The following is a 26,360-nucleotide window of genomic DNA, read 5'->3' on the forward strand; positions in this document are numbered from 1 at the left end:
TGCTGGGCCTAAATATATGCCAATGGACTGTTGCAGTGGTGGCTGACGTGAAGCCTCATTCTCTGCTATGACATGCAGACTAATTCTCTGCTGACATGAAGCCAGATTGTCTGTTACGGGACCTCTCTCCTCTGCCTGTGTGTGTGCTGGGCCTAAATATATGCCAATGGACTGTTGCAGTGGTGGCTGACGTGAAGCCTCATTCTCTGCTATGACATGCAGACTAATTCTCTGCTGACATGAAGACAGATTCTCTGTTACGGGACCTCCCTCCTCTGCCTGGGTGCTGGGCCTAAATATATGCCAATGGACTGTTGCAGTGGTGGCTGACGTGAAGCCTCATTCTCTGCTATGACATGCAGACTAATTCTCTGCTGACATGAAGACAGATTCTCTGTTACGGGACCTCTCTCCTCTGCCTGGGTGCCGGGGCCTAAATATCTGAGAATGGACTGTTCCAGTGGTGGGTGACGGGAAGCCAGATTCTCTGCTATGGAACCTCTCTCCAATTGATTTTGGTTAATTTTTATTTATTTAATTTTTATTTTAATTCATTTCCCTATCCACATTTGTTTGCAGGGGATTTACCTACATGTTGCTGCCTTTTGCAGCCCTCTAGCTCTTTCCTGGGCTGTTTTACAGCCTTTTTAGTGCCGAAAAGTTCGGGTCCCCATTGACTTCAATGGGGTTCGGGTTCGGGACGAAGTTCGGATCGGGTTCGGATCCCGAACCCGAACATTTCCGGGATGTTCGGCCGAACTTCTCGAACCCGAACATCCAGGTGTTCGCTCAACTCTAGTAATAACTTAAACAATAGAGTAAGCAAAAAATAAAAGTGAGAACCCAACAAAAAAGAACTCTCCCCTCTCCCATCACCCCACTCTCCTTCTCTCTCATCATGAATTTCTTCTTCACATCTAAGCCCTCACAGCTCCGATATTCTTTGACTACCTGAAATGTCCAACCTGAGAATTCATGCTCTTTCAATACTTACTTAAAATTTAATCTAAAAAAGTCTAGAAATTGATTAGTTACCATGATGTGTGAGGAAATTCGGATTTACAGAGAATCATATTTTCCCATAAATTTGTTTGGCTTTCATTATGTCAACACTACTGATGACCTATCCTCAGGATAAGTCATCAGTATCTGATCGGTGGGGACCACGCTGATCAGCTGTTTGAGAAGGCCATGACTCTTCAGTGAGCTTACACCAGGCCAGTGACGTCACATTCATTGGTCACATGACCTAGTCAAAGCTCAGCCACATTCAAGTGAATAGGGCTGAGCTGCCATTCCAAGCACTGCCATTATACAATATACGGCGTTGTGCTTGGTAAGCAGCGAAGTGGCAACCCCCTCTAACAGCTGATCAGTGGTGGTGCCGGAAGTCAGACCTTCAGTGATTAGATACTGATGACCTATCCTGAGGATAGGTCATCAGTATAAAACACTCAGAGAATCTCTTTAACTAAGGTAAATATGGTATTTCAGTAATAAACCATCTGCTAATGCCTTATATTCCAGTGGAGAAAACATGGCCTAATAATCACTGCTCTTACCCATCACTTCTGTAGTGGAAACACTATGTGCAAAAATAGACATTATGTGTGGGGTCACCAAATTTTTATTTTTATTTTTACAGTTTTTTTCCCACAATGTTTTTTTTTTTTTTTTTTTACAGTTTTTACCCCCACAGAAAATTGCATATTTAGAGTGCATAAAACACGGTAAAAACACCCATGAAAACCCATGCTATTTTTGTTAGAAACAAAAAAAAAAAGGCCCCCTTAAATATGTATGAAAGAAGTTGATCAGTAATTAATATTCCAGGCATTGAGTTTCCACTCATTAGCAAACATAACTGATTATAAAATTCTACAGTATATAAAATTTAACATTTTACTAAATATATTTGTCAGAAGTGCTAGATATCTTTATAAGACACTATAATAGAACATTTTTATTACTCGTATGAACAGCAGGGCAACTAGAGTCCATATTTCTTGTTAGACTATATGGCCCTCATAGAAGTCTCCAGCACATGATTTCTATCTACTAGAGCAGAGGGCTACTAAAAAAGGCAGATTTAAAACTCCAGATTCACAAATAAATTGGGCAGTGTTAGATTTTTTTGCATTTCTGAAGTGACAGTTGCGACAACTTGTAAGTCGCGCTACAACCCCATACGTTAGTCGTGAAATGCTTGCTGCAGCAAAGATTTCAGTGTAACTGCCCACTTTCGAATAATGTTCATTGGGTGCAAATTACCATGCTGGCGGTTAATATCAAGGAATGCCAGGTTACGGACCATGTGAGCTGCTGCATGTTATTAGACCCAGGTCAGATAGATTGTGCCAAAGGTCCCTTTAGCTGGGGTGTTTTTTTCCTATAGATTTAGCTGATATTGAAGTTTGATATACAGAACTTATGCATAATCAAAAAGTGACATTTTTCTAGTTTCATACACTTTTAAAATGTTTCTTATAGTAATAATACTAGTCTAAAATTGCTGTCTTGAATTAGAAAACTCAAACTTGCATCCAGAGGTTGGACACCTATACAAATCTAAGGATATGGCTACATGACGTGTCCTGTGAGAGCAACACATAGAAAAATATTTGCGACTTGTTCGCAACTTGAAGACGCACAACAAGGCTACTTTCACACTAGCGTTAATATTTTCCTGTATTGAGATCCGTCATAGGGTCTCAGTACCGGAAAAAAACGCTTCCATTTTGTCCCCATTTATTGTCAATGGGGACAAAACGTAACTGAATAGAACGAAGTGCTCCAAAATGCATTCCGTTCCATTTGGTTGCGTTCTCATACCGGAGAGCAAACGGCAGCACGCTGCGGTTTGCTTTCCATCCTGGGATGCGGAGCAAGATGGATCCAGCATGACCCACAATGCAAGTCAATGGGGACGGATCTGTTTTCTCTCACACAATCTGACACAATAGAAAACGGATGCGTCCCCCATTGACTTTTAATGGAGTTCATGACGGATCCGTCTTGGGTATGTTAAAGATAATACAACCGGATCCGTTGATAACAGATGCAGATGATTGCATTATCAGTAACGGAAGCGTTTTTGCTGAACACTGCCGGATCCAGCAAAAACACTAGTGTGAAAGTAGCCTAATAGAACAGGAGAGATTTTTGGTGATGTTGATATACATTTAGGCTCCATTCACACGTCCGCAAATGGGTCCACATCCGTTCCGCAATTTTGCGGAACGAGTGCGGACCCATTCATTCTCTATGGGGATGGAATGGATGCGGACAGCACACAGAACAAAAGATAGAACATGTCCTGTGCTCCGCAAAAGATAGAACATGTCCTATTCTTGTCCGCAGCTGCGGACAAGAATCGGTATTTCTGTAGGGGGTGCCGGCCGGGTGTGTTGCGGATCCGCAATTTGCGGGTCCGCAACACACCACGGAATTGTGAATGGAGCCTTACTGCATCTCAAAGATGATATGCAAACCCATGCTTGGTGGATTTGTATATTTATTTAATAAATACAGAATTCTAAATATTTGCAGTTTTTTTTTAAATAAGAAATTCAAATGGTTACAAATCCAAGAAGCAAGGAAAGGTTCAATCTACTTTATCTCCTTCCATCTTGCTACTTCTAGGACAAGCAACAGTAGGGAAAACAAATGTATTTATTTACTTATAAAGCTCTACTATATGCCGCAGCACTTTTCAGACATAAGCATTCAACTGTCCCCAATGGGGCTCACACTAAGGTCCCTATCAGTATGTCTTTGGAGTGTGGGAGGAAACCCACACAAACACAGGGAGAACATACAAACTCCATGCAGATGTTGTCCTTGGTCGGATTCAAACCTAGGACCCCAGGGCTGCAAGGCACCAGTGCTAACCACTGATCCATGGTGCTGCCCAAATTCCCTGCAAATGCTCTCCCTGAGAAGGCATTGATGTTTGTAGTAGCGCTGAGGTCTTGACCAGCTCAGCCCCTTTAAAGTGAATGGGGCTGAGCTGTGATACCAAGCACAGCCGCTATACAATATATGGCACTGTGCTTGGCGAGCTGCGAGCGCTGCTGCCTTCTCAAACAGCTGATCGGTGGGGGTCCCGGGTATGAGATGCCCATTGATCAGATACTGATGATCTATCCAGAGGATAGGTCATCAGTAAAAACTCTTGGAAAACCCCATTAAATAAGTAAGTGCATGGAAGGTGTTCAGGGTGAGGTAATGTTACAATTTCATTCCACAGACTGTTAAGATACATATTCAGAGTTAAAGGGGTATTCCCATCACAGACAATGGAGGCATATCGCTAGGATATGCCCTATTGTCTGATAGGTGTGGGTCCCACCTCTGGGACCCTCACCTACAATGAGAACGGAGTGGGGAAATGTCCGATCGCTGGCTCGGCTATTTCCGTCTGCCCCATAGAAATGAATGGGAGCAGGGGCCATGCGTGCGCGGTGTGCTCCCATTCACTTCTATGGGAGCAGCGGGGAGCAGTGCTTGGTGATGGAAGGACCCTGGGAAATCTGGGGTGCTCCAGCCACAGCTCTCCCTGCTCCATTCTCGTTGTAGGTGAAGGTCCTAGAGGTGACACCTATCAGACAATGGGGGCATATCCTAGCGATATGCCCCCATTGTCTGTGATCGGAATACCCCTTTAAATGGTATATTCAACACTGCTACATCTATGCCTGTTATTTGGCATGGGTTAATTTAATCAACTTCAGTTCTGGTATGTTTTGCAGGTACCCGATGAACACAGCTCTTCTCTAAATCCTGGATTGTGTGGTGGGCAGATGCCACTGGTTGTTGGACCTGTCCTCACAGGAGCCCCATGCCTGATTCTCTGGAGCTGGGATGAGGGATCACACTGCTCCTCCTCCCTGGAACTTGTCCCCTTGTCATGTGTGTGCTGATCATGTCATGTTAGGAAAAGTTGTGGATGCAGCTTACCAGGGAGTGCAGGAGACTGGAGCTGGAGGAAGGGCTGAGTGCTGCTGAGCCCCCTCCTCTCTGGCCTGGGAGAGAAGACACAGAGCATCGCCCTCACCTCCCTTGGAGCAGGAGAAGAAGGCTCAGGAGGTGGCACATCCCAAGCACCGGGCACAGCCTCAGCTGTCACTTTTACCATTGTGTATGTGGAGGAGGAAGAAGAAGAGGAGACTGCTTCTCTTATCCCTGCACTTCTTCTCCTTGTCTCCCACCCAGTCTCCTGCCCCTCCTCTGTCTGCCTAGTCTGGATGCATCTGTCACTGAGGAGGAGAGCAGAAGACGAGAACCGAGCAGAAGAAGAGGAGGACGAGAGGAGGGGGTCATCTTCTGCACTGGAAGTTCCTCACTGAACAGGAGGAGATGATCCAAGGGATATATCATGGAGTTCTGGAAGAACAAGCAACAGTAACAAAGAGTTAAATGTTTGCAGGGAATACATCAGGTGGAAAGCTCCAGGATTTTGTTAAGGGAAGGGGAATGATTTAACCTCCACTCCTGATCAAAGCCTTCTCCTCTCCAGATTTCTAGGCTGTGATCAGCCATTACTTTCCCTGGCAGCATTATAGGAATTTCTGGGTTGTGTATGTGTGTGTGTGGTGGAATCACACTGTCTAGCTGCACATTGCTGCCTGCACCAGGAATGGAGCAATGTGCTTCCCAGGTCTTCATCCTTGATTCTTCTTTTTTGCTTTTTCCTTTCTGATTTTCTTCTTTTGCAGACCGTGTTGGGTTTTATTTTATTATTTATTCTCTACCAGGAGGGGAGGAGGTGGGGAAGGGGAGAGGGAAGAGGGGTGGTTGCTGGTGTCTCTGCTGCTGCTGCTTCTGCTGCCTGTGCTGCTGCCACTACTGTGGGTGCCATGGATGGCCCACGGTGCAATGGCTATCGCAAGAAGAGGAGATCCAAATCCCAAAGGGATAGGGAAGTCAGGTCCAAAGGAGGATTAGGGCTTTCCAGGACCGGCTCTTTGCTTTCTTCCTCTGGATCTGAGAGAGAAGACAATAGGAACCCGGCTGCTTCTTCCTTGTCCAGACCAAAGCCCCCTAGGAGAAAGAGGAAAGAGTCCTCCTCGGCTGAAGAAGACATCATTGATGGATTTGCAATGAGCAGCTTTGTGACTTTGGAAGCTCTAGAGGTAAGGCACAAGGGTGTGTGTGCATTGCTGTATGGGGGTTCATTTAAGGTCCTAGTGTTTTGGAGTGTAGGGAGGAGGGGGGTGAGGAGGCTGGACTCTTGTCACTGCAGATTGCATTTTAATCCTTTCACTGCATGCTTTCAGATGATAATGATGATGATGATGGAGGGATGGCCAGGGCTGTCATCAGCTCACACTTACATCCCACCAGCAAGAATGGGGTTAATGCCCACAGTCAAAATGGGAATGAACTGTCTGTGTATAATGGATGGGGTGGATCTATCATAGCTGCATGCCATTAACTGGTTAACTGCACGAATTCCTATCCCAATTGAATGCTCAGTTTATTGATGGCTGTGGATTTGATGACAATGATCTGGGAGTGGTGGAGTTGGCGGGGTATTGTTTAGTAGGACAGGATTCTGCTTGATGACATTCGGACCCAGATCCATGCATTTATCATTCTGCTGCCCAGGCTGCTACACTGAGCTCTCATCCTTGCTGGAGGGGTTAATGAGCAAATCAAATCCTCCCTGCTGACGTTCTATCTTAAAGGCTTGTCCTGCTATTGTCTGTGCAAAAGTCATCTTACTGTTCCCTGTCAGAGCCTTGTTTTATGGGAGACACTTGGGCACCTGCAGCACTTTAACCAGAGTTGTGTTCACATACTATATATATATATATATATATATATATATATATATATACACACATATTCTTGCCGTCCAGATCATGAATGTGGGCCAACCTGGTGGAAACTCTAGCATTGTTTGGATACAGATGGTCGCTGCCTGCCTTATTTCATTATTTCGCCATGGTCAGCAATGAAACCTGCTTTATGTCTAGAGTAATTGGCAAGCATCCTGTAGTAACAGAGTTGAAGAACACGGTGATGTCACTATTTCATCTGCCTAGGCTTGTGCGCTACTTGTGGCATTCAGCCACCCAAATTCATTGTTCAAGGTTATCTTCATGAGAGATCAATTGACAGGTGTATGGGTGACATGAGCGTTTTGATTGATCTCGCCATGATTATGTAGCGTAAGACGGCCATAGTTATAACCACCAATGATCACCATGGTTAACAATAGTCAGTTGGCGGATGGGGCCAAAATCATTGGATTTGATCAGATTGGGATTCTTTACAAAATCCGTGTGAATCAATTGTGTATGGTAAGGCTCATTGAATTGACAGGTGGTGGATTCTCACTACTAGATTAAGCATATATGAATTATTTATTAGCACCACACAACTATTGGATGGTTACATCTATGGTCGTCTACTCAATGTCTGTCAGCAGTCAAAAGTTGCAGTATAATTATGAAATCACTTTGCAATTGAACGTGTCTTTTCTTGGCAATAAATTGTCCTTTTTGTCCATAAAAGATGCAGTGTTACATATGGTAGGTTGCCTTAGGAAATGTCCCAGAGGGGCGGCAGGCATGTACTGTTGTGGTTGTCTTCCATTGACATTGGATGTGTTTTGCGTTATGCCTTCGACCAAACTTTTCTGGGTCCACCAGCTGTCAGCAGAAGAAACATCTGTTTAGGGGACTGGACGTGATTTACTCCATCCACTTGTTGAGGAATGGATTCCAGATTGCTATGCTTGCAAGTGAAATGAGCGTTTTTCATACTGCAGCTCTATAGGGTGTGAGGTGGGAAAGTTGCCAGAGCACTCAACATCTATGTTTCATCTGTGATATAAATATTTAAAGCAAAGCATATAAAAGTGTACACTGGGTGTAATAGTTTATCCAGCGGTGACTAGTAAAACATTTGTCAAAACTGGTCACATTGGGTGACAGAAACCTTGTAATCAAACTGAATTTAATTAAGGATCCCATATTTTATACAAATAAAAATGGTTCAAAATCATTAAATAATGTATTCAACACACAAAAATTTAAAGGGATTATCTAGAACAGGGATGCCCAACCTGTGGCCCTCCAGCTGTTGCAAAACTACAACTCCCAGCATGCCCAGACAGTCTACAGCTATCAGCCTACAGCAGGGCATGGTGGGAGTTGTAGTTTTACAACAGCTGGAGGGCCGCAGGTTGGGCATCCCTGATCTAAAAAAATTTTTAAAATTCCCCCAACCCCAGCCAGCAGGACATGTGAAGAAAACATACTTATGTGCCCCCACACCATTTGGTTCCAGCTCCCCAACCCACCACCCATCTGCACTGCACTTGCCCCCATCTGTCAACATCTGCATGGACAGGGTCATGTGTGCAGCTGCAGCCAATGACTGGCCTCAATAGGGACTTGTCTCAAAGAAGCAAGTAACCCAGCAGTGACCCCATCTGTGTAGATGTTAAAAGATGGGGGCCAGAAGGGCAGTACAGAGTACCCGGGAACCAGGGAGCTGAAACTGAATAGTGGGGAGCAGGTCAGGCCAGTTCATGCCTGGGGAAAGGGTGGAACTGTAAAAAAAAATAATAATATAGTAACCCCTTTAAATTTGAGTACATTTTTGTATTGATTTTGGAGCATTTTATTCTATATAATATATAATATTCTTTATTAAATTCAGTTTATGTAACAACAGTACATACAATTTTTTGTGTCACCCAACGTAAACAGTTTTGCAGTGATTTAAAAAAAAATCCTGGACAACCCCTTTAAGGCCCATTTTGAAGAATAAATGATATGGGCAGGTTAAACAACCATCTGGCATGGCATCAAGATATCGTAGAAGTTGGCATCAATAGGGGTGTATTGGACACCACACTTCTTTGGAGTAACTCAGAAATTAGACAATAGGACACCCTGTAATACTCTGAAAAATATAACAGGCTGGATAGGCCATCAGTTCTGTGAAGATGGATAACCCCTTTAGAAGACTCTATATGGCTGCTAAGGAACGTCATGCTAGGTTCCCTATACACAGAACATACATCTTTCCTAAATCGTTGGCAAATTATGCATTTTCACACTTGCACTGGTGTAACATAGAAGGATGAACGGTCATGGTGTTCTCTAGTATATTTCACAATTTTTGGCTTCTTGGATCTTTTGTCATTTTTTATTAATATCTATTATATTTTACCTAATGCTTTGACTATTCTATGAAGGTTCTGTGAGTTCAATGAAGTCTATAATATTGGTTAATGAAGTGTCATGTAATAACAGAAATGTTAATTAATGTATAATGTGATGATGTGCAATGTAGTTTTTACGTAATGTCAATGGTCTGATCATTCAACCTATTCAACTAAGCACAGATTAAATAATAAGAGACCATTTAACCCAATAAAATAGCATCTGAAATGTATTCTGTCATGGATGATATATTTTATTTGTTTGAATATTGCAGTGTTAATGTGGAAATGTAATTTATTAATGGATAGATAGATAGATAATAGATAGATGATAGATAGATAGATAGATAGATAGATAGATAGATAACAAGAAAATAGGGATCAGTGAATTTCTAAAAAGAATTTCGAGCCCAATTTGACCCAAATCAAAGATAACCCTAAAAAGTTTGTCTAATGCTGTGAGGCCTCCTAGCACTGTATCCAACCTCTTTCAAGTTCCATATTGCCAAGGCAGCACTAGTTGTCAAAGTGACAGACACACAGTATTTGGCTATGGGTAAATGCATAGTGGTAACAAACAACCTGTTTAAAAACACACTGCACTGTTTTTAATAAAATGTTCAAAAATCATCCCCTTTTAGAGATACTTTCTTCTCTGTCTTCTGATCTATAAAATGATGCCGCCATTTTGAACTATTCGTGCAGGACAAATCACAAAAGTTTTGGATTTGTCAAAACTTTAAATCCTTTGGGAAATTAGTAACAAATTTGATTTGTGTAGAATCAATTCACTTATCTGTACCCCTCCCCCTCCAAATCATCCCAGTGCATCCCAAAAACATATATACATATGTAAATTCTCATTCCCATGATACCTTGGTCTATTGACATATGTAAGATAAGCACATGGGCGAGCTTGTGTACTGCAGAAAGCCAAGCTATACTTAGGCTACTTTCATATTAGCGTTTTTTGCGGATCCGTCATAGATGTGCAAAAACGCTTCTGTTACCATAATACAACCGCATGCATCCGTCATGAACGGATCTGGTTGTAGTATGTCTTCTATAGCCATGACGGATCCGTCTTGAACACCATTGAAAGTCAGTGGGGGGTGGATCTGTTGTCTATTGTGTGAGAGAAAATGGATCTGTCCCCATCGACTTACATTGTGTGACAGGACGGATCCGTCTTACTTCGCACCACATCGCGGACAGAAAAACGCTGCTTGCAGCCTTATTCTGTCCGTGATGGGACAGCAACCAAACGGAACGGAATGCATTTTGCATGTTTTACATATTTAGAATCTTCAGTGGAATTTTTTATGTTTAATTTAGTGTAGTATCTTTCTTTACGCGTCTTCCCTCATGTTTTCACCTGAATTTCCCTTCACTTTATTACACTGTCCAATCAATACCTATAAAAATACACATTGTCACCTATGAGGCATGTTTTTTTCTTCATTACCTACAAATTATTGAGTATTATGAACACGACTTTTCTGAAGTTGGTTCTGTGATGGGGGCATCATTATCTGTCAATTTTATTCATTTTACAATATATGGTTTCTTTACCTTGGAGAAAGCCTGTATATTCCGCAGTTAGATCACATTTAATGCTTTAGGCTAGGGCTACACGGTGATATTGGGTGTGACAGATGTGCACGATCAGGTATCACAGTGTAGCTGTGTAGCCATAGAAATCAATGGGGTCACAATGTGACTCACATGTTTGCGATCACCGCGACCCCAGAATCTAAAAAAAAATGCAAACCTGCAGGATTTTTTGGTGATTCTGGGTCCATGGTCGCGGCAAACCTTCAAGTCATGCTGGGACCCCATTCACTGCTAGGGATTCTCTGCTACACCACGATACCTGGTTGCGTGACAGCTGTCGTACCCAAGACCGTCGTTTAGCCCTTACCTTATTCATTTTAAATTTTATTCTGGGACTGTAACATGGTTCTGAATCATTGTTCCCATTCACTTAAATTGAAGCAGCCCTGCAGTACCATTCCTGACCACTACTCAGTATATTGAGCTGTTCTGTTCTGATGCCTGTTGTGGAGCGCAGAAACCCATTTAAACAACTGATTGGTGGGGGTGGGGTGATTTTAGGGGAATTCTTAATATTATGACACCAGTTACTGTAACTATTCACTGTTCTATGGTGTCGTGTCATGACTAGACACCAAAAATCTCACAAGGAATTCAAGTATAATTTTACAGTCAGATAAAGAACAACAGATTCATCCCCCAGTGGGCATTCTAAATATGTTTGACAGTTATGTGATTTATCATTGCCAAATTCTGCTACCAACGGCCCGCATTCATGTATAATGCATTTCATTACACTTCCTGAGCAATAGCTGTATACTAATCAAACAGTATGGATTATTCATTTGATTTTTTTACACGGTACATACCATGGTAGAAGACAAAAGAATAGTGCCAAAGAAGAAATGTTGTAAAATGAAGCTTCAAATCTTACTGTATAAAATGACACTCATAAAAGCAATGCATTGGTTGAATAGGTATAATCACCACTAAATTTATGTACCTCAACCATAAAAATGAAAGGTACCAATGAACATTTGTTCCTAGCTCTACACCGACACATCAATACACCTGGTGGCATTAGAGGCAGAGCTTGTTTAGAGCTCATTTGCATCCTTTTACCCCAGAATTCCAGAGGAACATGCATGTCCTATAAGTCTCCTCACTCCGATAAAGGTGCTCTCTCCCCAAGGAGAGATAGTACCCCCCAAATCTTGAGTAAGGTCTCTCACCCAGTTAAGCCGATACTCTCTTCTCTGCACTGATTATAGGCAATCACCCTGAAACAGCTGTCTGCAGATGAGATGCTGGGTTATTTAATATCTGAGTCATGTCTCAAAGCCTATTTAAAGGGTGGAACATTGACTTATAGGATAGTTGCCTTACATCTGGTGGCTTTAGAGGCCGAACTTGTTAAAAGTTCATTTGCATCCCTTTCTTCCCAGAATTACAGAGGAGCGTGTAAGGCCTATAAGTCTCCTCATGCCGACTAAGGCTACTTTCACATTAGCGTTTTCAATTCCGCCATTGAGATCCGTCATAGGATCTCAATAGCGGAAGAAAACGCTTCAGTTATGTCCCCATTCATTGTCAATGGGGACAAAACTGAACTGGACGAAACTAAATGCTCCAAAATGGATTCTGTTCCATTTGGTAGCAAGCGCCATTTTTTGTCCGCGATGTGGTGCGGAGCAAGACAGATCTGTCCTGCACACAATGTAAGTCAATGGCGACGGATCAGTTTTCTCTCGCACAATAGAAAACTGATCCGTCGCCCATTGACTTTCAATGGTGTTCAAGACGGATCCGTCATGGCTATAGAAGACATAATACAACTGGATCCATTCATGACGGATGCATGCGGTTGTATTATTGTAACAGAAGCGTTTTTTCCAGATCAATGATGGAACCGCAAAAAAGGCTAATGTGAAAGGAGCCTCTTTGAAAGGTGGTCTCTTCCCAAGGAGAGATAGTACCCACAATTCATCAATATATTGCTAATTATAATGCTGAAATGTATTTTTCATATATGAGAATACAATTTTCCCGGTACCTTAAAAAGAAAAAAAAAACATATTAAAGGTTTTGATCAGGGGTGTCTGAATAATGAGACTCCCACTGTAATGCTGGAGATGGGTTTGAGGAAGACGTTCTATTATCTCTAGGTTTACCTCTGTCCCTTCATGTACCAGAACCTGAAATTGGCTGATGTAAACTTAAGCTATAATTTACACCAGTTTCTGGTGTAGTAGATCTGGTAGGCAGCGGAAGTCCCATCTTCCACGCTAAGTATCGCCATTTTAGAAAAGTGCCAAGAGGCGCTAAAAGTCGCAAATTATGGTACAAATATAACATCAGCCATAATTTGTGACTTATCCATGACTTTTGTTATTAAATCTCCCATGTGGTAATTAATTTCCCTAAGTAATATGTGGCTAGGTAAAGCTTGTTCTCTGCTCTGGTTACTACAGAGGGTGAAGGGGTCCAAGCAACATGGGATGATATACCCTTGCCCTAGTAGAATAAATGGGTAAAGCTTATCTTGATAACAAACAGAATTGTGCATGCAGATTTAGGCTTTGCCACCTATAACTTACAATCAGTACAAGGTTCAGTAATCATACTTTTCAACCTTTTAGTTGGTACAATCGGGGCATCTGAGCACCACCTGGGAATGCCCACTGGGTGGGGTTTACATTAGCCCCATTTTCTGCCCGGGACAGCAGAATTTGGCAGTACTGTCTCTGAAAATCAGAGACAGTTTCGCCAAATTCGGAACAGTTGGCAACTATGAGCAACTAATGAAATGTGTTTACAAAGTTATGTGATTATAAGTCATATTATGCACCTATTCAAACATATTTACCCCTGAAATAATAGACAAATACTGTCTTTTGAGTGGAAAATTGATTGTCCACACACTTTATTAGATTTTTTTCACAGCGATGAGGGAAAAAGAACGCAACCGGCACTGCTGCATGTGCCTATATGGTCACTGGAGCGCATAAATCACTTGGATCCCGAACCTTCACAGTGGTGCCCTATCGGTGGTGCAGTAGTTACGATAATAGCGGTGCTTTCTTCTTTATGCTATTTATTTGATATTTACCATTAAATCATCACAAATAACTTCAACTGTAATTAAATAATCCAATCCACTTAAACCTTTATCAAACTTAACACTTATAATAATAATAAAAAATAATATGAATAATAATTTTATCCCAGAGGCCGTGAGAGAAGAAAAGGAAACAAAAATGTATTAGAGGGGATAAGATGGGGGGAAGGATATAGGGGGGAAGCTATCCAGCTTGAACCACATGAGGTAAGACACCTGAACCCCTGAATGGCTCTAAGTTATACCCCTGGAGTCAGTCATATGGTAAACCCTGTCCCCAATAAACAACTTGTCACTGGGGCAGGGAAAATCTTGACTGGACCGATCAACTTCCAAATTCTGCCCAGCGATGAACATACCAGAGTAGCCAATCACTGTATTGTTACCATCCTTGGCAAATATGTCCAATGTTGAAAACCATCTTTTGGCGGGAAAATTCCTACCTAACTGATATTCATTACCTACCCTGAGGACAGGTCATCAATATAATTAAAGCAGACAACCCCTTTAATAACCCCAAAGGAAGCGCTCTGAGCTAATCATGTATTTTTTAACAGCTTAAACTATTGCTTTTCATAAAGAGCAGGAACATTGCATTGATCATATAATCATTTCTGTTTCTATTACACATTACAAATAAAAATCATAGATTACACCAGACATTTTAAGATGACCATGGATTTTTCTCCTCGCTTGATCAATGACCATGATTGAGACGTATAGATTTGTTAGGATCTCAAAGCTCCAGTCTGTCTGGGTGGATTTATCTCTGCATTACCGTCATTACTCCGCATTAATTGTCTCCCTGCTGACAACAGATATCTGCTTTCGCTAATTTTATGAAGGGAAACACTGATTTTCTGTACTTGCTTCACTGAATTGTGTAAGGCTGTGACAACACAGGTGACATGTGAGCTGGCATGTCACTTGCAGTCGTGTGCCGCATTAGTTAGGCTATGTGGCATACTATGCCTGAAATTGTCCCTAGCTGTTTTGCACTTTCTAACTGGCTGGCATCTGTGGGGGAACCTGAAAATATGGCTCAGTATATCATACTATCATAGTAAAGTGGAAATTATAGGCTATTATCTATGTATTATCAACCCAGTAATTTACAGAAATATGTATGCAATATCAAGAATTCAAGGATTTGCTGTCCATCCACTTAGATGCATAGATAGCAGTGTAAACCTCCATGAAAGGTGCTGGAAAACATCCTAATTACGGTACATGCTAAATCTACTTAATGTACTTAATGGAAGACCATCAATACCGGAATGTTTGAATATTGTCAGACAAGATGTTATAACACCTGTTTGACATTTATATTAGAGGTCAATAATAATTATCTGTGTAGGTAACGACTGCCGGTGTATAATCAGCATCAAAAGGAAGCGAGGTGCAGTATTTCTCTTCCTGCTTTGTCATCTAATTCAAAATACGTATCCAGTTAAGATTTGGCTACAGCCTTATGATCCAAACAAATTGTACATGAATAATTGACAAACCTGTACAGTTGTGTATGAACTTCAGTCTTAAAGGGGTTGTCCGACTAAAATTGCAAATTAATTAGACTCCATTTGCTTCTTGAAGGTCTCACTGTTTCAGCATTGTGGCTTCCAGCGCCATGTTTCCCGTCTCTGTTGGACTAGAAGTGAGGATGTTCCCTTCTCATTCACATGGCTGCCACATCCAGTCACTAGCCTCAGTGGTGTGGAAGAACGGCAAGGGAGCAAAGAGCCTTGGCCATTAATTGGCTAAACTAACTATCTATCTATCTATCTATCTATCTATCTATCTCATATCTATCTATCCATCTAAATTATGTGCTGATTAAAGGCTATGAACTCCTTCAGGGCAATTTTATTACTGTGTTTTACTCATTTTGGGCTAAAAATCTTTTTTTTAAATTGGTCTTCATTATACATTTTCAGCAGTTTGTATCCGACAGGGTTACATTTCAGCCTAGCTACAGAGTATGTTACTTTCAGTGCAATTTACGCTAAGTCCCATCATGTTGCTGTTCCGATGGATATGTATAGCCTTTATCTCTGAACTCCTGACAGCTCATAGACACTAATTTAAGCCATAACCTATCAGTTTTTGTGTGTTTATGAGCTGTGAAGAAGGTGGAGATTTATCACACTGGTGTAAAGTAGAACTGGCTTAGTTGCCCATAGCAACCAATGAGATTCCTGCTTTCATTTTTCACTGCTCCTTTAGAAAATAAAAAATGGGATTTGATTGGCTGCTATGGGTAACTAAGCCAGTTCTACTTTACACCAGTTTGATAAATCTCCAAAGTCTATACGCAGTCTTTAGAACAGCAACATGACGAGACTCAACTAAAACAAAAATACTCTTTATCTAGGCTGAAACTTAACAGTTTTGGACACAAACTGCTAACAATTTTTAATAAACAACAATTTTAAATGAGTAAAATGCAATCATAAGAAAATTGATCCTGAAAGTGTTCATAGCCTTTCATTTCATAGTATATTAATTGGAAAATTCTAGATCTCCTGCTTTCAGTAAAAGTTCTGTAGACTTAAAGGCAACCTGTCGCATTGAACATCCTACTCAGGGATTGACATCTACCTCTGACTGCACACGTGTACAGGAAAAGGTGTCAGTCATGTATTAGGACCTCCTACTGGACTCCTAAGCATGCAAAGAGCTGGAATGTAAATGAATGTGTCCTGTAAGTCAATGTCCAACCATTGTATAGCTATATATAGGTATATACTATATTTTTTCATGGAGCACATTTTGATCTGAGCAGTGTTCCTATTTTTGTCCTACACTTTATTATCATTTTGAGATGTAATACTGTCAAGTATCATTTTAAAGCATCATTTCACTAGACAATAACATCAGCGTGTGTGATCCTAGATCTTTAGTAAAGCAAGGCATACATTTCAGTTCAGTTGGCCAATGAGCATTAAGATACCGCTTCATATTGTGTTCTATCCTCTTCCAGTTTTAGAATATACAGCTATAGAAACGATAAATCGAGGCTTATTAAACCTGAACAGCCAGAATACAGTAAATGAGAACTGCAAAAGAACATTTCAATTTGATGTACAGTATTAGTTTAGTACAACTAGTTGAAACGTGTTTAGTATAAGATAGAGCACCTCTAGGCAAAAGGTATTACTTGAATAAAACCTGCCTATTATTGTAAATGTTTGCTGGATCAGATTTATCTATAATGAGAACCCTTTGTATATAATGATTTCCTGCTCTATTGTGAGAGGGAAATGTATCATTTAACTCTGTTATGGTGAATTTTAAGCCTAAGCATTGGATTGCTAACCTGAAAAATAATGAGTTTTTTTTTTATATACAGACGTGGACAAAATTGTTGGTACCCTTTGGTCAATGAAAGAAAAAGTCACAATGGTCACAGAAATAACTTTAATCTGACAAAAGTAATAATAAATTAAAATTCTATAAATGTTAACCAATGAAAGTCAGACATTGTTTTTCAACCATGCTTCAACAGAATTATGTAAAAAAATAAACTCATGAAACAGGCATGGACAAAAATGATGGTACCCCTAACTTAATATTTTGTTGCGCAACCTTTTGAGGCAATCACTGCAATCAAACGCTTCCTGTAACTGTCAATGAGACATCTGCACCTCTCAGCAGGTATTTTGGCCCACTCCTCATGAGCAAACTGCTCCAGTTGTGTCCGGTTTGAAGGGTGCCTTTTCCAGACTGCATGTTTCAGCTCCTTCCAAAGATGCTCAATAGGATTGAGGTCAGGGCTCATAGAAGGCCACTTTAGAATAGTCCAATTTTTTCCTCTTAGCCATTCTTGGGTGTTTTTAGCGGTGTGTTTTGGGTCATTGTCCTGTTGCAAGACCCATGACCTGCGACTGAGACCAAGCTTTCTGACACTGGCTAGTACATTTCTCTCTAGAATTCCTTGATAGTCTTGAGATTTCATTGTACCCTGCACAGATTCAAGACACCCTGTGCCAGACGCAGCAAAGCAGCCCCAGAACATAACAGAGCCTCCTCCATGTTTCACAGTAGGGACAGTGTTCTTTTCTTGATATGCTTCATTTTTTCGTCTGTGAACATACAGCTGATGTGCCTTGGCAAAAACTTCGATTTTTGTCTCATCTGTCCACAGGACATTCTCCCAGAAGCTTTGTGGCTTGTCAACATGTAGTTTGGCATATTCCAGTCTTGCTTTTTTATGATTCGTTTTCAACAATGGTGTCCTCCTTGGTCGTCTCCCATGTAGTCCACTTTGGCTCAAACAACGACGGATGGTGCGATCTGACACTGATGTTCCTTGAGCATGAAGTTCACCTTGAATCTCTTTAGAAGTCTTTCTAGGCTCTTTTGTTACCATTCGGATTATCCGTCTCTTAGATTTGTCATCAATTTTCCTCCTGCGGCCACGTCCAGGGAGGTTGGCTACAGTCCCATGGATCTTAAACTTATGAATAATATGTGCAACTGTACTCACAGGAACATCTAGTTGCTTGGAGATGGTCTTATAGCCTTTACCTTTAACATGCTTGTCTATAATTTTCTTTCTGATCTCTTGAGACAGCTCTTTCCTTTGCTTCCTCTGGTCCATGTCGAGTGTGGTACACACCATATCACCAAACAACACAGTGATTACCTGGAGCCATATATATAGGCCCAATGGCTGATTACAAGGTTGTAGACACCTGTGATGCTAATTAGTGGACACACCTTGAATTAACATGTCCCTTTGGTCACATTATGTTCTGTGTTTTCTAGGGGTACCATCATTTTTGTCCATGCCTGTTTCATGAGTTTATTTTTTTACATAATTCTGTTGAAGCATGGTTGAAAAACAATGTCTGACTTTCATTGGTTAACATTTATAGAATTTTAATTTATTATTACTTTTGTCAGATTAAAGTTATTTCTGTGACCATTGTGACTTTTTCTTTCATTGACCAAAGGGTACCAACAATTTTGTCCACGTCTGTATATATATTGGAAGGATCTGGTTTCTATATTAGAAGCATGTGTTGTTCGGCCTACTTCATGCTTACATTTTACCCTTTTCTAAAAGCTGAAAAGTGACTAGAGAAATAAAAAGCACATTCTAGATAGTACAAGTAACAATAAAGCCGACTGTACAAATTACATAAAAGTTGTCGGCACTTATTGATTTTGTTGTGATCAGTCAATTATCCAACATGTATTAGTGCAACGAAATATCTGGGAAAATAAAGATCAGCCATGTTGGATTTGCCAGAATTTTAGATTCACTAGGAATATAATATTGCTAGAGTTTGCTGACAGCGGCTTAGGCTAGTTTCACATTAGCGGCAGCCTTCTCTGGCAGGCTGTTCCGGCGATTGCCGGATACATGCTGTCGCTAGTGCATGCGTGCCGACGGAAGTCCACACCGACCCCATTCACTATAATGGGGGCGGGGCAGAGATCTGGCAGTAGCACGGCAAACATGCCGAGAGGCGGCCGGAATAAAACTATGACATGTTGTAGTTTTATTCCAGCCACCTCTCGGCATGTTTGCCGTGCTGCAGCCGGACCTCCGACCTGCCCCCATTATAGTGCATGGGACCAGAGCGGACTTCCAGCAGCACGCGTGCACTAGCGGCAGCTCGGATCCGGCAGGCTGTTCACCCGCCTGAACAGCCTGCCATAGAAAGCTTCCGCTAATGTGAACGTAACCTAATTGCTCATGTTAGTGAAAAAAAAAAACATGAATCCTGAGCCAACATGAAGTTATATGTTTACTGCAATATCAGATTTGCATCCTTTAATATAGAAGCACCGCCACACTATTTATTTATTACTAACGTACTGACGTCCTGTACTGCATAAGTCTGCAGGCTTCTTTGTGGTTGGTTAATTATTACTCTGAAGTTATCCATTTGTTTGGTTGCCACTCATCCTACAAGTTCAAGTTGTTTCTTCATCAGTGAACTTTATAGTTTGCCAAAGAATCTGGATTCATGTAAGATGATATACTCTAATAACATTGTGATAGACTTTGGTTAAACTAGAGTCCTAGGTTCAAACCCAGCCAAGGGCAACATCTGCATGGAGTTTGTACATTCTCACCTTGGTTGTGTGGGTTTTCCTCTAGGTTCTCCAGTTTCCTCCCATATCCCAACAATATACTGATAGGTTAATAAGCTTACTATGAAATTGACCCTAGTGATTGTTCGGGATGGACAACTTGTTAGCATCATCAGGGACAGAAACTGAAGTGAGTGATGAGTGGAAAAAAAATCAATTATAATGGTTAGTATTAGTTTTTTTAATGGACATTTAAACTCTCTCAATGATACAAAACTTCTTAAAGATTCCTAGTTAGTGTTGATATGAGCTTTGTTTAAATACAGCACTTTCTTGCAGAATATTGTGCCTTGGGGAATTCTATTTAAACGAACTTAAGTTATTAAAATTTAAACCACTACATTCAATTAACACCATCACATATAAAGCACACAACGAGGAGAACATTGCCATTAAGGAAACAGTACCAGGCAGACCATAAAAGTAACACATTGGTATTTATGTCAACAGTAAAAAGCAAATATATATTTTGCAATTAATGCTAAAATAAATGGACTCGCTCTAGTAAGGATTTACAAACATGCTATAGGTTGTAAATAATCTCAATTAGGAAACACAATGATGTGAACTTACATGGTAAGGTTGGTGAATACACAAGCCAATCGACGTGATCTATTCATATCTTTCAACAACATTGACCCAGTGGGGATAAAAAAATAAAAATAAAAAAAAATTAATATAATAGCTAGGTCACATTCTACCCATGGCTTCCTTTCTGTATCCATATTAGAAACGCCAAATGGGGTATTCCCATCACAAACAATGGGGGCATATCGCTAGGGACCCGCACCTACAACGAGAATGGAGCGGGGAGAGCTGTGGTTGGAGGACCCCGAATTTCCCAGGGTCCATCTACAACCAAGCACTGCTCCCGGCTGCTCCCATTGAAGTGAATGGGAGCATACCGCTCCCATTCATTTCTATGGGGCAGACAGACATTCTATAGCCAGCGCTCGGATATTTTCGATGGCCCCATAGAAATGAATGGAGAGAAGCTGCGCATGCGCAGTGTGCCCTCCGTTCATTTCCCCAGTCCGTTCTCATTGTAGCGATATGCCCCCATTGTCTGTTTTGTGAATACCCCTTTAGGTTAGCCATTTCTCACAACCACAATGTGTACCAATTTTAGCATCAGTTTTATAGTTTGGTCCATAAGTGTTCATAACACAGATGCTATTACTTCTCCATATTACTTTTATGTTATAATATAACACATTTTAAACATGATGCTTCGCTGTCACTTTGGTGCATGCAGATTGTGATCCTCTCAGTTTAGCATCTGGTGGTATTTAAGCAAAGAACTGGATGATAAGTTCTGGGTCACAATATCATAAGGATTCATTATTATTATTATCATCATTATTTTTTACCAGGAAGATACTTTATGTTGTGTATGTAAGTAATACGGCTACGGTAAAGTCAACTATTCGGAATTTGACAATGTGAATAAAGGAAGCTGGTTCATACGAGGGCAGCTGTAGATCCTTAATGTTGTACTACCGTACTTTGAAAATCATTCAACTGTTTCACTAGTCAGTGAGTATTGAGTCATAGAAATGCTGCAATGGCAATACAAAGACTACTGTACTACTAAGACAATGCTAAGACCGCACATTGTGCAGTACTCACTGTAATGATGCAAGTGTCGCTTGAAAAGTTGATTGGAAAGCAAGGCAGTTGTCTGTCGGTCATGTTCTTTGGCCATGCACTTATCGATCTAAGAAATGTAAGAAATCTTGTTCTACTTCAAACTTGTCGGATTGTATTGAGTCACAGAAATGCTGCAATACTAAGACCACAGGTACCTATATATTGCACGTGAGAAAAGTTGTGCAACTTCAAACTTGTGAAGGTCACACTCACAACATATGATTTATGGTGCCTAACCATATTGCCTTTAAGATTGTCTACAACTATAATACGAGGCTACAGTAGGGCTAGTTTCACATCTACAGCTTTCTTCTCCGGCAGGCTCTTCCAGCATAGAACAGTCTGCCAGAGTTCTCCAGATCTGGCACTGCCAGTTACTGCCGCTGGACCCCATTTCCGGCAGAAATCCATCTGCTATCTGGAAAATATGTTTGACTGTAATACTGCTATATTAAACAAGAGAATGGTTTGTGACTATTTAGAGGTAGGGATAATACGTTTTGTCACTACTGGGTGAATAAACACTGGAGTGCTGCTCTACTTTTTATTTTCTATTATCCAGGGATGCTTTTCCCATTGGAGCTTGCACCCAATTTTCCATTCCTAAAGGTTGGTGCTGCCATTCATTACATTAATATATATATATATATATATATATATATATATACTAACTGAAGGACCCGGCTTCGCTCGGGTATATTTAATCTATTTCATTTAATGTTTGTGTGTTGTTAAAAGATATCAACACTATCCACTATAACAGTGACACCTACAGCACCCCGCCCCAAAACAATGACCTCTACAGCCCCTCACCCCTTAACACTGACCCCCCCACACAGTGCCCTGTCCCTTAAAATTGGATCTCCAAAACAGCCCGCCCCCTTAACTTTGACCGTTACAGCAGCCTTCCCCTTTAACAGTAACTTTCACAGCATACAACCCCCTTGACAGTGACCTCCACAGGGGCACGCCCCCTTAACAGTGTCCTTTACTGGATTGGGGGCGTGTCCTTTTAAACAGCTCACTCTAAGACAGCAGCACTGTACTGTCTGAGTGTGAGCTGCAGGGAGAAAATCCCCTCCCACCCCTGCAGCTGACAGAAGTTGATTCTTACCTTCATTTTTTTCAACCCCCGTCGGCTCAGGAGTAGGGAGTGGGCGTGGCCTAACCAGATAAGGAGCATGGCTTAGTGGGACCCGGAGGTGGGGTTTTAAGTCTTTTGAGGGTGGGCACATTGTGGCAGGGGGTGTGTCTGGGCTCCTTTCTGCAAGAGTGACGCCCCTCTGGGCATCTTACTAGCTCATTTGCATACCAAATAAACTGGATTTTCAGAGGATAAAAACATCTATTGCTAGAACAAAGGCACATCTTGAAATAAGGTACTAAGTGCTATTAGGCCATGGCTTTACTTCAATAGCAATTATCCTGGTGACAGATTTCCTTTAAAGCTCACCTACAGCAGTGAAGAAAAATGGCTGGTTTGTTATGGAAACCTGGAGTAAAACTGTGTATGTGGAGTCTAACGGCCTGCGAGCTTCTATTGGCTGATAAGGGTCATGTGACCACGCTTCTATTGGCTAATGCATTTTTTGGGAATATCTCAGGAACGGTACGTCCTAGAGAACTGAGACCTAGTCTAAAACCTTCCTGGACACCTGATGTACCTGTGTGCCAAATTTCGTGATTGTAAATGCGACAGTGCGGATTTCTTTAGCAGACATACATACACACATAAACTCAGCTTTATATATTAGATATTTATATATATATATATAAAGAGAGAGATCTTGGCATAACAATGTAACCATACATTGGACACTCGTTGAGCATCATTGACTTCATTGTACCTGTGGAGACAGACGACTATTGTAAATGGGATTTTGCTCTAAAAAATCAAGCTTGAGTTTGTTGGATATATTTGGTGCTAATTTTTCACCTGGGAGTATTGCAATGTCAGTCCCTTAGTGATAATGAGATGGAAGCACATTCGAAAGGAGTTATTTTCCTCTCGCTTATAACAGTGAATGAGGTTGTAATGTAATATAAAACCTGTTCTTTTTAAGGGAAAAATAATTTTGTGCCTAAACTGCAGGTTTCAGAGCGTTGGTTTAATGCTTTCTCAGAAGCAGCGTTGAACAACGGCCAAGTTATGCAGAATGCTTGCGTGCCAACTAGTGTAAGTCATATATTGTTCTTGGGTAATGTACTGTGTGCTCTTTAAAAGCTATTATTTAAAGGAGAATCATACGCCATACCCAGTGTTTTATCTGCTTGGCTGATGTAACAAACCAATACACATTGCTACAGGGGGCGTATCTAACTTATCCTGAAGGTTACAGCAAAATGAAGCATCTCTTAACAATGCCATTGGGAGATCTAAAAGAGGAAACCTGGTCTCAAAGTCCCAAGTACTTAATCTGTTATTTTGTTTTTTTTTCTGTTATTCCTCAACATTATGCAGGTGGTTGCTCTGCTGTTTACCCTTTTGCTATTCTTTTGTATTTTTTTCAACTTTTTAATATATATATCTATATATATATATATATATATATATATATATATACATATAGCAATATGGCAAATATAATATATTATATTGCCAATATAAGCAAACATTTTATGTAGGTTTCCTGTCTAGAGTAGTCTAAGAGATACAGTACAATCTTAAAGGAGTTATTCAGTTTCAGGAGTATACTGGACAACATAGGGGATCCTGCAGTAAAGAAGGGATCACGCTGATGCGCTGGGTCTCTATGCCAGGATCTGTTTACCTGGCGACAGCGGGGAACTTGTGTCAACAACAGGTGACTGCTGTAGCCAATCACAGACCTTTTTGATGCACTGCTGAGGCCAGTGATTGGCTGCAGCGGTCACGTTTTGCCATTGTGATGTCACTGCTGTAAACAGAGCTGGGCCTGGAGAAATGGAGTATCAGCGTGACATCTGCCAGGTCAGTAAACCTCATTTCTTTATTGCAGGAGGATTCCCTGTGTTGTCCTTTTTTCTCCTGACACCGGACAAGCCCTTTAAGGTGGATACTTTGTAAGCAGGTTTGTGCTTAGAAATAAAACCCAGACGTGAGCCTGCTCTCGGGATGTACTTCCTGGCAGTGGAGGAGAGAAATTATATCAGTAATATAATTTAAATGCTATTTAAATGAAATCTGTCACTAGGCAGACCTCTTTAATCAAGAGCGCTAATAACATGACATCGTTTTATGCTTTAGCAGGTGTTTGGCTGCTCAGTATTATGCTAATCATGCAGTTTCATCATCTGATTGGCCAAGGAGTATCACATGGCTGCAGATGTGTGATACTTCAGACTTGGGGAAACTTTAATTAGAATAGGGAATGACACCATAAACATCCTTTAGATATCTTTATCGATTCGGTTTAAAGGGGTTTTCCAATAATTGAGGGTAAGTTATTACTATCTGGTCAGCAGGGATCTGATTGTTGAGACCCCTTTGATCCTCAAAATGAAACCATGGAAAGAGAGCGTCAACATGCATGACAATTGTCAGGGGGACCTCTGCTTGTTTTTAGGGTTGGCGGGGTCTGATCTGCATGGGCAGAATGTTATGGCATACCCTATTAGCACTCCTATAAGCAGATATGACACTTATTTCATTTCTCTGCTGTCTCTTTCTTCTGATTCTACACACAACTCAAAAATGGTCAAAATGCTGCATGCAACTATTCATTAGACATTGAAGCATTGTTATATACACTGCCTGTCCCAAAAAATAGTCACCACCAAAAAAAAAACTTTAGCTTTGATTACGGCACGCATTCGCTGTGGCATTGTTTCCATAAGCTTCTGCAATGTCACAAGATTTATTTCCATCCAGTGTTGCATTAATTTTTCACCAAGATCTTGCATTGATGATGGTAGAGACTGACCGCTGCGCAAAGCCTTCTCCAATCCAAAGATTCTCAATAGGGTTAAGGTCTGGACTCTGTGGTGGCCAATCCATGTGTGAAAATGATGTATCATGCTTCCTGAAGCACTCCATGAATCCTGGCATTGTCATCTTGGAATATGCCCGTGCCATCAGGGAAGAAAAAATCCATTGATGGAATAACCTGGTCATTCAGTATGTTCAGGTAGTCAGCTGACCTCATTTTTGGAGCACATACTGTTGCTTAACCTAGACCTGACCAACTGCAGCAACCCCAGATCATAGCACTGCCCCACAGTCTTGTACAGTAGGCACTAGGCATGATGGGTGCATCACTTCATCTGCCTCTCTTCTTACCCTGATGCGCCCATCACTCTGGAACAAGGTAAATCTGGACTCATCAGACCACATGACCTTCTTCCATTGCTCCAGAGTCCAATATTTATGCTCCCTAGCAAATTGAAGCCTTTTTTTCTGGTTGGCCTCACTGATTAGTGATTTTCTTACGGCTACACAGCTGTTTAGTCCCAATCCCTTGAGTTCCCTTTGCGTTGTGCGTGTGGAAATGCTCTTACTTTCACTATTAAACATAGCCCTGAGTTCTACTGTTGTTTTTCTTCGATTTGATTTTACCAAACGTTTAATAGATCACTGATCACGATCATTCAGGATTTTTTTCCCGCCACATTTCTTCCTCGAATACGATGGATCCCCACTATCCTTCCAGTTTTTAATAATGCGTTGGACAGTTCTTAACCCAATTTTAGTAGTTTCTGCAATCTCCTTAGATGTTTTCTCTGCTTGATGCATGCCAATGATTTGACCCTTCTCAGACTAACATCTTTTCCACG

General features: G+C 41.1%; 1 protein-coding gene across 1 annotated transcript in view; it reads left to right on the forward strand.

The window, feature by feature from the left end:
* The first annotated feature begins 5,858 nt into the window (after window positions 1-5,858).
* LOC122931527 (autism susceptibility gene 2 protein homolog) overlaps window positions 5,859-26,360 on the forward strand; it is a 749,041-nt gene continuing 728,539 nt past the window's right edge. The window contains exon 1 of the mRNA XM_044285595.1: window positions 5,859-6,134. Within this exon, the coding sequence (XP_044141530.1) occupies window positions 5,859-6,134 (276 nt within the window). The remainder of the gene's footprint in view (window positions 6,135-26,360) is intronic.

The sequence above is a fragment of the Bufo gargarizans genome, chromosome 3 (assembly GCF_014858855.1).
Source record: "Bufo gargarizans isolate SCDJY-AF-19 chromosome 3, ASM1485885v1, whole genome shotgun sequence".
Lineage (NCBI taxonomy): Eukaryota > Metazoa > Chordata > Amphibia > Anura > Bufonidae > Bufo > Bufo gargarizans.